General features: G+C 44.5%; 1 protein-coding gene across 11 annotated transcripts in view; it reads right to left on the reverse strand.

The window, feature by feature from the left end:
• FBXO10 (F-box protein 10) overlaps window positions 1-17777 on the reverse strand; it is a 72433-nt gene that overhangs the window by 30834 nt on the left and 23822 nt on the right. For 10 of the 11 annotated variants that reach the window (XR_005020414.1, XR_005020415.1, XR_005020413.1 and 7 more), the window contains 2 exons: window positions 7317-7907; window positions 3425-4246 (listed from right to left, as the gene is read on the reverse strand). Coding sequence is in view for 6 of the 11 variants with exons in the window: in XM_036856541.1 (XP_036712436.1) it covers window positions 3425-4246; window positions 7317-7901 (1407 nt within the window). In the remaining 5 variants the exon portion in view is untranslated. Of the gene's footprint in view, window positions 1-3424; window positions 4247-7316; window positions 7908-8158; window positions 8171-17777 lie in introns of those variants that run through there. The other variant, XR_005020416.1, reaches the window with a different exon arrangement.

The following is a 17777-nucleotide window of genomic DNA, read 5'->3' on the forward strand; positions in this document are numbered from 1 at the left end:
AGTTCAGCTAACCGTTTCCATGAATTGTTAAAGGCCAGTTGTGAACTAGTGAGAGCACAGAAGCCCCGGGAGCAGCTGCATCTATTCACTTCTCCATGGACCTCGCCAGGTGCTCATGGACAAAGACTGAGGGCAGGACGAGAGACGGGAGACAGCCTCCCTCCTGGTGGGCACTTGGGGGAAAGTACAGCCACTGTGGGAAAAGTACCGCCACTGTGGGAAAAGCACTAAGCCCCTCCTGGATTTTTCTCCCCTAACTGTCCCAACGAACAAGCCTTAAGCAGCTGGGGGAAGGGCAGCAAACCCAGTGGCTCTGAAGGGAGGGAACAGAAAAACAATAAACCCTTTACCCCTCAGGGAGGTGGGAGGAAAATATCTTGGGCCTCGATCATTAGAGCCCCCCTAGTGCTGGGGGGTGAGGCAGGACCACTGAAAAGGGCCTAGTGCCAAGGTCCTAAATCCACCGACACAGCACCTTCCTGAGACTAAGGATAAATGCCGACACGAGAGGCTCCCTACCACCCACTGTGCCACCAGGCTGGCCAGCCAGAGGCATGGCAGTGGCCTGCTGCTGGGAGGGGCAAGAGCACGGAGGAGCAGATGCAAAGGGAAGACCTAAAACAGAAAAGCCCACTGGCAAACCAGCCAAAGAAATGCAGGAGGAATCGGGAGCCTGTGGTTCACTGAAGGTAATCGTAAAAACAAAACCCAAGCGTCACAGAAGAGGCATGCCCATTCCCACACATAAACACCATTTACCTCTGTCTCCACCGTCTATACAAGATACCTCACTTCCAACTAAAAATTATCAGATACCCAAAGAAGCAAGAAAAAAAAATCATGGTCAGTGATACTTTTATTCATTCCCTCTGCCAGCCTCTACCCTCTCGGGAATGTTCTGGAAGGCAGAGGTAGGGCGGCTGCCCTCTGGCCACTGGATCAAGGCCTTGCTCCTGGCCACAGGGACCAGCTGAGTAAGCCGGCACTCCTGCCCACAGCTCCCCACTTGTATTAATGCCATTTGATATATGTGTTCCCGAAGCTGCATACTCATGAGACACCATGGGTTGTTTTAGTCAAAAGCCAGCCAAAATCAGCTTTTCAGGTTCCTTTTTGGAGACTCACTAGGAGTAGTTGGCTGCACAATTCCTGCCACAAGTTCCCTGGGGGCAACAGTTCCAGAGGGCTACAACGAAAGCTGTTTAACTTTTTGTCTCTCCTTGTCCATGACTCCAATTACCACTTGCTCCCAAGTCTGCACGTCAGGGCACATCTCTCTTCAAAGCTCCAGCCCTACGTAACCAGATGGCACCTCTGCCTGATGTCACTGATGCTCCAAACTCGACGTGCCCAGAACCGCACTCAGCATCTTTCTCTCCACATCCTAACCTTCTCGGCTTCTCAGTTCCTGCCTTTGCCTCAGCCGCTCGCACCAGAAATCTAGGCTGCATAACCTCGACCACTCCCCTCCCGAGGTTCTCCTCGCCACCTCTCCGGACTGCCCTGTTCCTCCTCTCCATGTATGGACCCTAATCATCCACTGCCCCGCACTGATTGTGTCTCCAGTCTTGTTCCCCTCCACTCCACTCCACACAAAGCTGACATTAGGAGCTTTCCAAATGCGGATCTGACCACAATTCTCTGCTTAAAATCTTGCAGTGTGTTCCCACTGCCCTCAAGACAACTCCCATCTCTCTGACAAGACACCTGCCCCTGAGCTGACTGACTCCTGCTGACTAGCCCTCACCTCACGCTCTGGCTGTTGAGGTTACTCGCGACTCCCTGAGTGTCCTGTGTCCTCTCTATGTCTGGGCCTTCCCGCATGCCTCCTTTGCCTCACAGCTTCACCCTGCCAACTCCTAGTCTTCCTAGACAGCTTGGCCAGGCGCCATTCCTCTGGGAAAGATTTTTTTTTAAAGTCTTAAAAAAAAACACCAAACACATTTATGGAGTACTTGCTATGCACGAGACACACTGCTAAGCACTTTATATATATATATGCATATATATGACCTCAATCAATCCTCACCACACCTTGGAGCAGGCAGTATCATTAGTCCAAAGGGCATATAGCTAATAAGGGGCAGAGCCAGAATTTGACTCAGAAGCCACACTCTTAATAACTATGCAAGGAGGAAAGCCCTCCTTGAGGGCTCACCCCAGATCCTTTCATCGTGGTCCCCCTGAGAGCAAAGCTGTCACCCACCCCTTTTATTTGACCTTTACCTTTTATTCTCTGTTCATAGCACAGTTTTATATTGTGTTTTCAGGGTAACACCACCTGAAATCCTCTTTGGAAATGGGTAAAATACAATTAAGATGCAACTGCTATTAACCATTCTAGAAGCCTTCAAAGAACTGCAAGACTCACATGTGACATCTGTACAATGCCCTTCAGTTTTCTAAGTGCTTTTGCCAATATTATGGCACTGGGTCCTCACAAACCCCCAGTCGAAGAGGTGGGGCAGTATTTCCATTTCACACGAGAGGAAGGTAACATTCACAGTGAATTAGAGGAGAGGTGAGACTCAAACCTAGGAGCTATGTCATGCTTCCTTCTAAAAGGCCATGTCTTTCCTTTTAGAAGCCTTTCCCATCCTGAGCTGCTACTGTCCTGTGGTGCCTGAGGGGGTTGCAGGTACGAGGCGCTGACGGCATGCAGAGCAGGATGACCCATTCTTAGCATGAAGTCCATACATCTCAACGGGGCTTTCTAGGCCCTGGGCAAGGTGGATTCTGCTTACCTCCCCTGCTCATTTTCCAACAGTCCCCACCACACTGCTGAACTTGGCCTCACATCCAGGCCCCAGCACAGGATGTCTGCTGCCCGAACCCTCACTGTGCACCTCCTTTTCACCACACGCAGCCCATTTTCCTTGGTTCTCTTCTCCTCATCCTACTCAGCTTCGACATCTCCTCGTCTGGGTAGCCTTCTCAACTACCCGCACAGTTTGGATCACAGGCAGCGATCATGTCTCCCAAAATTATCTTGCATCCAGGCTAAAGAGCCCTTGTTCCTTCTACTAGGAGTTGGGTGACATATTTGAGAAGCAGCATAACATATCAGCATAGTGAAAGGAGGTGGAAGACCTGGGTTCTAGTCCCCATTCTGTTTTGCCTCTAACCTGCTGTGTGATCCTGAGTGAGTCACCTTCCTCCCTAGGCCTATTTCATCTTCTGTAAAATGGGAAGAATAGTTTCTGCCTCATCCAAATCAGGTGATGGACATGAGGCAAGTGTGTGTTATAAGCTTAAAAGAGGATTTTTTAAAAAAATGCATGCTAGCACCATCCAAGCCCTCCTGCGTACAGCCACTGAAGCCCTCTCACCACTCAAAAATCATGTTCCTTGTGGCCCAGCGAGGCCTCATGGGTCTGTACAGTAAGTCTTATGGCAGCACCTTGTTATTATGTATACATCGCACCTTGCTATTATGTATACATCGCACCGCGTAAGTCAGGTTCCGGAAGATGTTTCCTTCCATCTTGGCTCGGCCATAAGAGCAAACGAAGACGCCTCCCTTCCCGTCCCGGAACAGGCACTTGCGGATGAGGCAGCCCTGCACAGAGCTGGCCAGCGCCATGGCCTCCCTGTCCTTCTGCAGCTCCTGGTGTAGTGAGTTCAGCACCAGGCAGCTGGGCAGCTGGATGGATGCTCCCGGCAGCGGTGGGCCCAAAAAGGAGCCCCCCAGGACCGGCCGCGGGCCCTGCACTTGGTAGGACAGTCTGTACGTGAGCTGGTCCTCATCCTCATCCTCACCGCTGGGACTCAGGCCTCCATCGCTGCTGTCTGGGGTCCGGGCCACCCTTTCCCCATCACTGCCCACCTCTGCCTCCTGTGAGCCAGCCTTGGGGGAGCCAGCTGCTGGGCTGGTAGGGCTCTGGCTACCCTCAATGACAATGCCACAGGTTCTTGGACTCCAGGCCTGGTCCCTGCTTTCCAGGTCCAAGGACATTAAAGAGTCAGAGTCCTCTGTCGGGAGCACGCCAGGAGAGGACCTGATAAGCCCTAAGAGATGCGTGTAGGCCCAGTTGTTTTCTGAGGATGGGTGGCCCTCAACAGTCACAGAGTTGTTTTCACTGCCCACGAATTCACAGTTTTCCAGGACACACAGGGGCACATTGTGCAGAAAGACATGGGTGTTTTTGAAGGTGCAAAACTTCACTTGGCAGGTGCCCGGGCCATGGACCTGGATGTGTCCATTCTCAAAGTTGCAGTTGTCAAACTGGACGTGACCTGAAGTTGTCTGGGGAACGAAAGAGAGAAAGTGGGTGTAACAGGGATAAGATCTGTTTTGCTAGTCAGAGCTCTAACTGTTCTGTAAGGGGGTGGCACCTGGAAAGGCCATCTGTCCTGCTGGTCATGTTCCCTTCCCCACAGGGCAAGGGTCTTGCCAGCCCCAGGAGGAACCAGGAGCTGCTGTGCATCAGAAGGAAGATCATTTGGAGCTGCCTGCCCTTCCCTCCTTCCAATCCCAAAGGGCAGGGGACAAGAGTGGAAACGGATAACGGCAGAAAAGTTCACTTTCTGGAGCAGGGCCTTTCCCCAAACCCTCAAATCTCAAGTAAATTCCACCAGTGCTCATGAAGCGCTTAGTGAGAATAAAGAGTTGGGGGTGGGGGTGGGTAACATGGAGAAGGGGAAGATGCTGAATGCTCAGAGGGATGCTGGGTGAAATGGAATCGACACGTTAATACTGGAGATGAACCAGGAGACCGTCACTCAAGGGAGAAATGATGGAGGAGAGCTTTGGATTCTCACAAACACAGGAACTGGCTGGGATGTGAGCCCAACTTTACCAAGCCCTCTGATGGGTGAGGGTCCCACGTGGTGTCTCAGTTACACGGAGACTGTGTCCCACCAGGTGGTGTTCCTCCGGGTCTCTCCTTCCAAAGCACTATCCCTTCATTCGAATCCTCCCTCGGCCCTGCGAGCCTGCCTCCACCTGAGCCTGCAGCCCTGAGGTTCACCACATAGGCCAGCCTGGAGTGTGGACTCAGGACAGAGCTGGGCAAAGCTGGAGGGCTGACAGAGGCCAGGGTGGGCCAGGAGGGGCTGAGCTCTGCTGGGGCTGGGCCAGCAGTGGGAGGCCCAGACACAGGTGCTGGGAAATTCTGCGTGGGAACTGGTGCTGGTGCAGAACTACGGCAGGAGACAGCAGGCCACGTCCCTAAAGAGGGGGACAAGGTGTACTGCCGTGACCAGGTGAGTGCCCTGAGCAGTGGCTAAGAGTGCAGGCTCTGGGGTCCAGCTGCAGGGCCCAGCTCCCAGCTCTGCCTCTTCCAGGTGTGTTATCTTGGATAAACACATCACTTCTCTAAGCCTCAGTTTCTCTGTCTGCAACACGGGGCTCACGAACTAACAAAGCACCAGGCACGGAGCCAGGCACAAAGTTGGCATGTGAGGAAAGCCAGCTGTTATCATCTGGGGTCAAGGGACGTGGAGAGCAGAGAGTTCTCTGGGGTGGGGGTACTGCTCGGCCCTACAGAATAGCCCACCTGAGACCCTCAGCCCTCCAGGCCTGACGGAGAAGCCCAGCCACTCCGCATTCCTGAAGAAGAACTGCTTCTGGATTCCACGCCAAGCTCCATGAGATGTACCTGAACCATAAAATGAGGTAGTAGTGTCTCATGATCCCATTTAGTAATCCTTGGACAATTTTACATTCTCTAGCAGTGACCTCCCTTGACAGCTTATCCCAGAACTTAACTCTCCTTAACCTCTCTAGTTCTTCCCTATGGCTAACCTAACTTTTTCTTGCTGAAATTTAAGTCTATTTTCTCTTACTTGGTCCTCTCTGAAGAAAAACCCCGGCTCTCTAGAGACGCAGAGCCATCGCTAGGGTTCTCCTCAGAAGTCATAAAAAACGGCTGTGAAGTCACCCTGGCCTTTGCATTTTTCAGGCAAGGTCATCCTAGCCCCTTGTCCTGCTTTTAGTTAAAAGACAAGCATGGACTGAGCACTAATATATGCCAAGCACTAAGCCAGATGGTGGGCTGGGCTACAAAGAAGTCTACGGCCAGGACCCACCCCTTGAGGATCTGCAGCTGCACTTGTGAGGGGGAAGTGGAGGCTGAAGAATAAATGACTATGAAATGTGGAAGGTCTGGAAACGAACCGCTCTTCCAGATCTGCAGATGAGCACAGAAGGACCCCATCGGTTCTTCTGAAATGTTCTAAGTAGCAAACAGCCTTTTAAGCTTCCAGGGAATGCAGAACAATGTAATTTCAAAAGCGGTTAGACTCAAAGGCCTGGATTTGAGTTCCAACCTCACTAATTATCCACTTGAGAAAGTTACTCAGCATCTCTGAGCCTCAGTGTCCCTCATCTGCAAAATGGGGACACACCTACTCTGTCTACCACAACTGTTTGTTGTGGGGATCAAATGAGGCCACAGATGGAAAGTCATCTATCTTATGATTACAGGCTTTGGACCCTACCTCTGTCCATTACAAAGTCTGAGACCCTTGTTGAGGCTCCATTTGCTCATCAATAAAGCCAGCTGACACTACCCATCTTAATCATGGCTGTAAAGCACGTGGCTGGCACACGGTAAGTGCATCATAAGTGATTGGTGGCATAATGATCATTATGAATGTGAGAGACAATTTGGTTGTTATTGGTAGAATAGTGGCAATATAATTTTTGTTGACTAGGTACAAAATCCATGTATCACAATCAGATTCTAGGCAATGCAGCTCCTGGCAGTCTACAGCTATTAGCTCTAGACTGCTCTGCCAGAAGCTACCAACATCCCAACACATGCTTGTCTTTGAAAACAACTGCTCTGTTCCTAGAAGGAATGTGTTCTACTGATATTTCCTGATCCTCTCTCCAGTCACCCTTGGCAAAAGCCTGACCTTCCTTGACCCTCCGCAGAGTGGGGCTAATGTGCTGAAGGTCACTGGCCTGCAGAGCCCCCCTCTTTGGCCATCTCTCTGGGAATGCTGCCTGTTCTCTGCTTCCTGTCACCATGTGGCATGTGGCATGTGGCACGCTCCCGGAGCCTGGCTGCTCTACCTGTGGCCCCAGTTGGTCCAGGTTGGAAAGGAAGAAGCACAAAGCAATTTTGGCCTCCAGTGCAAGGCTCATTTTTTTAAGTACAGCTTTTTCAGGAATAAAGCAGAATGTTGATCTCTACTGATCCCTCTGCCTCTTTCTCAACTGGTGCAGAACTCAGAGGAGTGTGTTATAGGACTAATAACTAACTCTCTCTCTTTTAATTCCAACAAAAAAAGGGTTACAAACCCACTGAAAAGAGGCCAAGGCCCAGGGTCAGGCCGGGAGAGGCTATCCATCTGAGGTAGACACCCACCTTAAACATGAAGGGTGAGAACCAGGCTGGCATGAAGACGAGGTTGCACAGGCGTGTGGTTGAGCACTGCTGGTCAATGCTGGCTAGCAGGGCCACTTCGCCCAACTTCCCGTGGCCTACGATCTCCACGGGCACCTTCAGGATAATTTCACCTTGCTCTTCGTGCAGACCTGGGAACAGCAGGATTCGGTCAAATAGGCTGGACATGGCCAGGGCACTGCCTAGGCTGTGAAACTCATGGCCTGGCCCGACACTCAGGGTACGACGTGTCCTCCTCCGGCGAAATAGAGAAAAGCAGACAGAGGTCTCCAAGATCGCGGCATTCTTAGTCCACATCTTGGAGGCGAGGTAATGCTGCTTGAAGGCCTCCCTCCAAGACTCAGGTTCCACATCAGGCTGGTTGGGCCAGTTGGGGTGGCGACACTCGGTGTAGCCCAGATACAGCTGCCGCCAGCGAGTCCTATCAAGACTGAGGATCAGTTCATACCAGGCCCTGCACACTAGGCTGCAACGGCCCAGGTCGGGAAGGGGCAGGTAGGCTAAGATCATGCGCCACAGCTCCAGGGGGAGGATGCCAGCCTCCATGGTCACCTGGGAGACAGACACAGAACAAAAGAGGTTTTTGTCTATGCTGCTTACAGTCCCCCTTCTTAAAATATCCCCTGCCTTCTGACCCCAGGGGTGAACAGGCACCTAGGCCCAGCCAATCACAGGACTCCACCCACTGAGTCAGAATCCTTCCCTGGGATTTTTCTACCTGCAATCAGCAAGGAAAACTTTCTTTTCTCTTAAAGACACTATAAGGATATGACCCTGGAACTGCTGGCAGCCATGTTCCCTACCTTATGGATAAAACCTTGTGTTACCAAAGCCAAGGAGAAATGAGGAGATGAAAGATGAAAACTGAAAAAGAGAAAGAAACATAGTGAGTATGTGTGTATGTGTCCTGGTGGTATGATTCCAGATTCCTGAAGATGCCCTGGAATCTTCAGTTTTCCTTCAAGTCTGTGAGGTAACTCAATGGCCTTCTAATAAATTCTCTTTCTGCTTAAGCTGGTTTGATTTCAATTTCTGTAACTTGTAGCTAAAAGAGTTTGGACTAATACAGAGGGAACCCACCTTTGGCTGTTACTGTCCTAGAGCTGTCTCTCCTCATCACGGATCAAATCCTCATGGGAGGCAACCTCAGGAAAACTGCTGCTGAGGTTTTGGTCCTGGCTCTGCCACTGGTTACTGATGTAACCCTAGTGTCTCAAGCATCTACTGGGCTAGCTGTCCAACCATCTGCTCCCATGATTTTTTTTGGGAAAGTATCCGTCCCCCCACCAACAGTTTACACCACTTGCTTACAGAGGTAGGGCTTTCCGCAGCCGTGTGTGTGGAATAACACTACCCAGACCCCTGGTTGCAAATGACTGGACTCTGGATGGCTCCACTGGGCCACTGAGATCTTTAGGGGAATGTGAGTTGCAATTCTAGAATCAGATTGACTTCTTTCCTGAATGGAGGGGAATGAATGGCTTGTTTCCTAAGCTATAAACTCAGGAATAGTTGTTGGTGACCATTTTCTCTGGGGGCAGGGGAGGGTGGAAGCAGAAGAAGCTGGTCTGCATTGAGAGGAGGATGAATGAGAGACACAGAAAAAAGCAGAGAAAAGGGCAGAAACAAGGGGCATCCCAGTGTTTCTCCAGCACTGCAGGTCACAGCTCCAGTCTACTCTCAAAGCTCAGCTCCATCCTTGCCTTTTGAATCCCTTCAGCTACCTCTGTACTCTTCTAGTAAATTCTCCTTTTTGCCTAAGCTGGCTTCACTGCATTTCTGTCGTTTACACCTAGTTTAAGCTCTCTCATTTATCAGTGTCAGTCTCCCCACCTAAAAAACAAGGCGGCTGAATTAGATGACCTAGAGCAACTTCCAAGTCTGAACCCTGTAAGGTCTCTAGACAACTAGAAACTAAAACTAGAAACAGGGCCAACTCCATCACTGACTTTAATAATCAAGTTGTCCACCTCTCCAGGGCCTTAGTTTTCCCCTCAATTTTATAAAAATGATGATCAAACTTGTCAGCCATTATTCCCAAGAAGGTTAAAAACACAGATGTGTGATTACCTCTGATAGAAATTCTGAGCCTCCTCCAGACAGGTATGGCTTTAACTCTACAGGATTAGTATCAGAGCCAGGTATGCAGGTTCTTCCATCATGATCACCCAGTGAGACTTTATGAAGTTCTCAGCAGCACTGGAGAAGAGCTGGCTCTGGACTGGTAAGCATGATGTAGAGAGGAAAGAAAGGCTGGGCTCCTGATACTGCAACTCCCCCAGGTGAACACAATTTTACTCATGGTGGTTTCTGTGACACCCGTGTCTCCTGTTCCTCATCCCTTCTTTAGCCACACCTTCCCAGCCTTTTAAGGAGAAGAATGTTCTTCTATCCCTTCTCTAACCATTCTCTAGCTAAGTGATCACATTCATTCCCTTGATTTCAACTACCAGTGTAAATTCAGAACCTCAAAATCTGAATTTCCAGCCCTAGCTGTCTCTTTCAAGCTCCATACATGAACACCCAATTGCTGGCCAGACATTTCTACCTGAATGTTCCACAGACACTAAAAACTCAGCATTGTATCCAAAATGGAACCTCACCTTCCAATTTAGACCATGGCAGAATTCCTAGAACTGGATTCTCCCACCTGCCACAAGCGAGGCAACAGAATACATGCTCTCAGGCACTGAGTAGCAAGCCACACAGGACTGTGATCTTACAGAGGAAGGAAACAGGCGGAGAGTGCATGACTGCTCCAGCTGTCATCTTGGGGCACCTTCTCATTGTGGGGTAGGGAGATGGAGCCCAGGCAGAGTGACAGTCTACTGAGCAGGCAAATTTGAGTTATGGGCTGAAGTGGCTGAAATCTGCGAGGCAGGGTATCCAGAGGGAGTGAGTGACACAGAGTGGGGGTGGGTTTGGTGGGCAGTTTCTTGGCTGAAAGCTGGACCACACGTGCACAGGGTGGGACTTCCACAGACCTAGTGGAAAATTGCCTTCTCTGGGGTAAGTGGTGATACTAGAGATCAGGCAGAGCTGGGAGATCATGGAATTCCACCCAGAATATGGAGCATTCATATTGAGACTCAGAAAGGATGTGCCATGGGAATAAATTCAAATCGGAAGACTAAAGTCAAGCTTCATAGGATCAAAGGGTTCTGCCAGTAACTTATGCCTGCTAGAATGAAATTTAACAGTCCTAAAAAAAAAAAAGGACAACATAATCTAGACTCCCTCAACATGTCAGCTACAAGATACTGTGATGTTGGCATAAGAAAACTAGAGAGTCCTAAGACCCAGTTCCATCCACCAGTGGGCAGGCACCAGTCCCTCCCACCAGGAAGCCAGCACAAGCCCTTGGACCCTCATCAACCAGGGGGCAGACACCAGAAGCAAGAGGAGCTACAATTCTGCAGCCTGAGGAATGGAGGCCACAAACACAGAAAGTTAGACAAAACAAGATGGCAGAGGAATATGTCCCAGACGAAGGAACAAGATAAAACTCCAGAAGGACAACTAAGTGAAGTGGAGATAGGCAATCTGCCTAAAAAAGAATTCAGAGTAATGACAGTAGAGGTGATCCAAGATCTCGGAAAAAGAATGGAGGCACAGATTGAGAAGATACATGAAATGTTTAACAAAGAGTTAGAAGTTTTAAAGAACAGAGATGAACAATATAATTACTGAAATGAAAAATACAGTAGAAGGAATCAATAGCAGAATAAATGAGGCAGAAGAACAAATAAGTGAGCTGGAAGACAGACTGGTGGAAATCACTGCTGCAGAACAGAATAAAGAAAAAAGAATGAAAAGAAATGAGGACAGTCTGAGAGACCTCTGGGACAACATTAAATGCACCAACATTCACATTATAGGGATCCCAGAAGGAGAAGAGAGAGAGAAAAGGCCTGAGAAAATATTTGAAAAGATAATAGTTGAAAACTTCCTTAACATGGGAAAGGAAACACTCAAGTCCAGGACGCACAGAGAATCCCATAGGGGATAAACCCAAGGAGGAACATGCCAAGATACATACTATTCAAATTGACAAAAATTAAAAACAAAGATAAAATATTAAAAGCAACAAGAGAAAAAGCAACAAATAAAATACAAGGGAATCCCCATAAGGTTATCAGCTGATTTTTCAGCAGAAATGCTGCAGGCCAGAAAGGAGTGGCACGATATACTGAAAGTGATGAAAGGGGAAAACCTACAACCAAGAATACTCTACCCAGCAAGGCTCCCGTTCAGATTCTAGGGAGAAATCAAAAACTTTACAGACAAGCAAAAGCTAAGAGAATTCAGCACCACCAGACCAGCTTTACAACAAATGCTAAAGGAACTTCTCTAGATGGAAAAGAAAAGGCCACAACTAGAAACAAGAAAATTACGAATGGGAAAGCTCACCAGTAAAGGGAAACATACAGTTAAGGTAGGTAATCATCCACACACAAATATGATACTTAAACCAGTAATTGTGAGAGGAGGAGAATACAAATGCAGGATATTTGAAACACATTTGAAATTAAGAGATCAGCAACCTAAAACAATCATGCATATATATAGACTGCTATACCAAAACCATGGTAACCGCAAACCAACAATCTGCAATAGATACACACACAAAAGAAAGCAATCCAAACACAACACTAAAGATAGTCATCAAATCACAAGAGAACAAAAGAAGAAGGGAAGAAAAAAGAACCACAAAAACAAATCCCAAACAATTATCAAAATGGCAATAAGAACATACATATTGATGACTACCTTAAATGTAAATGGATTAAATGCTCCAACCAAAAGACATAGACTGGCTGAATGGATACAAAAACAAGACCCGTATATATGCTGTCTACAAGAGACCCACTTCAGATATAGGGACACATACAGACAAAGTGAGGGGATGGAAAATGGTATTCCATGCAAATGGAAATCAAAAGAAAGCTGGATTAGCAATACTCATGTCAGACAAAATAGACTTTAAAATAAAGGCTGTTACAACAGACAAAGAAGGAGGCTACATAATGATCAAGGGATCAATCCAAGAAGATATAACAACTGTAAATATATATGCACCCAACATAGGGGGACCTCAACATATAAGGCAAATGCTAACAGCCATAAAAGGAAAAATTGACAGTAACACAGTAATAGTAGGGGACTTTAACACCCCACTTACATCAATGGACAGATCATCCAGAAAGAAAATCAATAAGGAAACACAGGCCTTAAATGATACATTAGATCACATGGACTTAATTGATATTTACAGAACATTCCATCCGAAAGCAGCAGGATACACATTCTACTTAAGTGCACACAGAACATTCTCCAGGATAGAGCACATGCTGGGCCATAAAGCAAGCCTTAGTAAATTTAAGAAAATTGAAATCATATCAAACATCTTTTCCGATCACAACGCTATGAGATTAGAAATCAACTACAAGAAAAAAACAGTAAAAAAAGCAAACACGTGGAGGCTAAACAATATGTTACTAAACAATCAATGGATCACTGAAGAAATCAAAGAGGAAATAAAATATACCTAGAGACATATGAAAACGAAAACACAACAATCCAAAACCTATGGGACGCAGCAAAAGCAGTTCAAATAGGGAAGGTTACAGCAATACAATCTTCCTCAGGAAACAAGAAAAATCTCAAAGAAACAACCTAACCTTACACCTAAAGTAACTAGAGAAAGAATAACAAACAAAACCCAAAGTTAGTAGAAGGAAAGAAACCATAAAGATCAGAGCAGAAATAAATGAAATAGAGGTGAAGAAAACAATAGAAAAGATCAAGCTGGTTCTTTGAAAAGATAAGCAAAATTAATAAACCTTTAGCTAGACTCATCAAGAAAAAAAGGTAGAGAGCTCAAATCAATAACATTAGAATGAAAAAGGAGAAGTTACAACCAACACCACAGAAATACAAAGGATCATAAGAGACTACTACAAGCAACTATATGCCAATAAAATGGACAACCTGGAAGAAATGGACAAATTCTTAGAAAGGTACAATCTTCCAAGAATGAACCAGGAAGAAATAGAAAATATGAACAGACCAATCACAAGTACTGATATTGAAACTGTGATTAAAAAACTTCCAACAAACAAAAGTCCAGGACCAGATGGTTTCACAGGTGAAGTCTATCAAACATTTAGAGAAGAGTTAACAACTATCCTTCTGGAACTATTCCAAAAAGCTGCAGAGGAGGGAACACTCCCAAACTCATTCTATGAGGCCACCATCACTCAGATACCAAAACCAGACAAATATAGCACAAAAAAAGAAAATTACAGGCCAATATCACTGATGAACACAGATGCAAAAATCTTTAACAAAATACTAGCAAACAGAATCCAGCAACACATTAAAAGGATCATACACCACGATCAAGTGGGATTTATCCCAGGGATGCAAGGATTCTTCAATATACGCAAATCAATCAATGTGATACACCATATTAACAAATTGAAGAATAAAAACCATATGATCATCTCAATAGATGCAGAAAAAGCTTTTGACAAAATTCAACACCCATTTCTGATAAAAACTCTCCAGAAAGTGGGCATAGAGGGAACCTACCTCAACATAATAAAGGCCATATATGACAAACCCACAGCAAACATCATTCTCAATGGTGAAAAACTGAAAGCATTTCCTCTAAGATCAGGAACGAGACAAGGATGTCCACTCTCACCACTATTATTCAACATAGTTCTGGAAGTCCTAGCCACGGCAATCAGAGAAGAAAAAGAAATAAAAGCAATCCAAATTGGAAAAGAATAAGTAAAACGGTCACTGTTTGCAGACGACATGATACTATACATAGAAAATCCTAAATATGTTACCAGAAAACTATTAGAGCTGATCAATAAATTCGGTAAAGTTGCAGGATACAAAACTAATGCACAGAAATCTCTTGCATTTCTATACACTGACAACAAAAGATGAGAAGAGAAATTAAGGAAACAATCCTATTTACCACTGCATCAAAAAGAATAAAATACCTAGGAATAAACCTACCTAAGGAGGCAAAAGACCTGTACTCTGAATTATATAAGATGCTGATGAAAGAATTCGAAGATGACACAAACAGATGGAAAGATATACCATGTTCTTGGATTGGAAGAATCAATATTGTCAAAACGACTCTACTACCCAAGGCAATCTACAGATTCAATGCAATCCCTATCAAATTACCAATGGCATTTTTCACAGAACTAGAACAAAAAATTTTTTAATTTGTATGGAAACACAAAAGACCCCAAATAGCCAAAGCAATCCTAAGAAAGAAAAATGGAGCTGGAGGAATCAGGTTCCCTGACTTCAGACTATACTACAAAGCTACAGTAATCAAGACAGTATGGTACTGGCACAAAAACAGAAACATAGATCAATGGAACAAGATAGAAAGCCCAGAGATTAACCCACGCACCTATGGTCAACTAATCTATGACAAAGGAGGCAAAGATATACAATGGAGAAAAGACAGTCTCTTCAATAAGTGGTGCTGGGAAAACTGGACAGCTACATGTAAAAGAATGAAATTAGAATACTCCCTAACACCATACACAAAAATAAACTCAAAATGGATTAGAGACCTAAATATAAGACTGGACACTATAAAACTCTTAGAGGAAAACATAGGAAGAACACTCTTTGACATAAATCACAGCAAGATCTTTTTGATCCACCTCCTAGAGTAATGGAAATAAAAACAAAAATAAACAAATGGGACCTAATGAAACTTCAAAGCTTTTGCACAGCAAAGGAAACCATAAACAAGACGAAAAGACAACCCTCAGAATGGGAGAAAATATTTGCAAATGAATACAACGGACAAGGATTAATCTCCAAAATATATAAACAGCTCATTCAGCTCAATATCAAAGAAACAAACACCCCAAATCCAAAAATGGGCAGAAGACCTAATAGACATTTCTCCAAAGAGACATACAGATGGCCACGAAGCACATGAAAAGATGCTCAACATTACTAATTATTAGAGAAATGCAAATCAAAACTACAATGAGGTATCACCTCACTCCTGTTAGAATGGGCATCATCAGAAAATCTACAAACAACAAATGCTGGAGAGGGTGTGGAGAAAAGCGAACCCTCTTGCACTGTTGGTGGGAATGTAAATTGATACAGCCACTATGGAGAAGCAGTATGGAGGTTCCTTAAAAAACTAAAAATAGAATTACCATATGACCCAGCAATCCCACTCCTGGGCATATACCTAGAGAAAACCGTAATTCAAAAAGACACATGCACCCAGATGTTCATTGCAGCACTATTTACAATAGCCAGGTCATGGAAGCAACCTAAATGCCCATCAACAGACGAATGGATAAAGAAGTTGTGGTACATATATACAATGGAATATTACTCAGCCATAAAAAGGAACGAAATTGAGTCATTTGTTGAGATATGGATGGATCTAGAGACTGTCATACAGAGTGAAGTAAGTCAGAAAGAGAAAAACAAATATCGTATATTAATGCATGTATGCGGAACCTAGAAAAATGGTACAGATGAGCCAGTTTGCAGGGCAGAAGTTGAGACACAAATGTAGAGAATGGTCATATGGACACCAAGGGGGGAAAACTGCGGTGAGGTGGGGATGGTGGTGTGTTGGATTGGGCAATTGGGATTGACATGTATACACTGATGTGTATGAAACTGATGCCTAATAAGAACCTGCAGTATAAAAAAACAAACAAAACAACTAATACTAAACTTTCATTGGGTTATTTGTATGGAAATATGTTAATATAAATGTTTCAGACATTACATGAAATTTCTAAAAATCTTATATTTGTATTTGTATGGAAATATGTATGGAAATATGTTAATATAAATGTTTCAGACATTACATGAAAAAAAAAAAAAAAAAAAAAATATCGTGTAATAACCTATATGGGAAAAGAATCTGACAAAGAATGGACATATGCATATGTATAACTGAATCACTTTGCTGTACACCTGAAACTAATACAACATTGTAAATCAACTATACTCCAATACAAAATAAAAATGAAACTAAAAGAAAAAAAGAAAACTAGAGAGTCCAGAAATAGATTTGTACGTATACTGGTCAACTGATTTCTGACAAAACATCAATGCAATTCAGTGGATGGAGAAAAGCCTTTTCATCAAATGGTGCTGGAAAAATGATATCCATATGGAAAAAAAAAGAACTTTTGCCTCATAACTCACACCATACATGAAAAAGTAACTCAAGATTGATTATAGACATACACATAAAAACTAAATCTATAATGCTCCTAGAAGAAAATATAGGAAAATACATTTGCAACCTTGGGGTAGGAAAAGATTTCTGAGAACACAAAAGGCATTAATCATTTAAAAAAACCTAGTAAATTGGTCTATCAAAATTAAAATTTTCTGTTTATCAAAAGACATCATTAGGAAAAGAGAATGATAGAACAGGGAAAAATATTTGGAATACAACATATACAGGACAAAGGGCTTGAATCCAGGATATATTAAGAAATCCTACAACTCAGTAATAACAAAACCCAATAAAAAATAGGCAAAGATTTGAACAGAAACTTCAAAAAGAAAAATGAACAGCCGATAAACTCATGAAGAGATGCTCAACATCATTAGTATTCATTATTACTCAATTTGTATTAAAACCATGAAGAGATAAATGTGTGTTTCACACACACTAAAATGGCTAAAATTAAGAACACTGAAAGCATCAAAGATGTGAAGTAACCAGAATTCTCATACATTGTTGGTAGGAGTATTAAATACTAGAAGCACTTTAGGAAACTGGCGATTTCTTCTGCAGTTAAAACATATACCTATCCCAGGACTTCCCTGGTGGTCCAGTGGTTAAGAATCCTTCTTGCAATGCAGGGGACACAGGTTCGATCCCTGGTCGGGGAACTAAGATCCCACATGCCGTGGGGCAACTAAGCCCACGCACCACAACTACAGAGCCCATGCGCCCTGGAGCCTGCAAGCCACAACTAGAGAGAAGCCCACACACCGCAACGAAAGATCCTGTGTGCCGCAACTAAGACCCAACACAGCCAAAAAATAAATAAATATTAAAAAACCAAACAAACCAAAAAAACCACATACCTATCCTGTGACCTAGAAATTCCACTCCTAGATATTTACCCAAGATAAGTGAAAATGTATACCTACGAAAGGACGGATATAAGAATGTTTACAGCAGCTTTATTCCTAATAGTAAAACAGACAGAAAACTAGAAACAACCCAAATGTCCATCAACAGAAGAATGGATAAACAAATAATGGTGTATTCATACAATGGAATACTATTCAGCAATAAAAAGGGATGAACAGCTGATAACACACAACATGGATGAATTGCAAAAAGAATGTGCTAGGCAAAAGAAATTAGTCACA

Source organism: Balaenoptera musculus, chromosome 6 (genome assembly GCF_009873245.2).
Source record: "Balaenoptera musculus isolate JJ_BM4_2016_0621 chromosome 6, mBalMus1.pri.v3, whole genome shotgun sequence".
Lineage (NCBI taxonomy): Eukaryota > Metazoa > Chordata > Mammalia > Artiodactyla > Balaenopteridae > Balaenoptera > Balaenoptera musculus.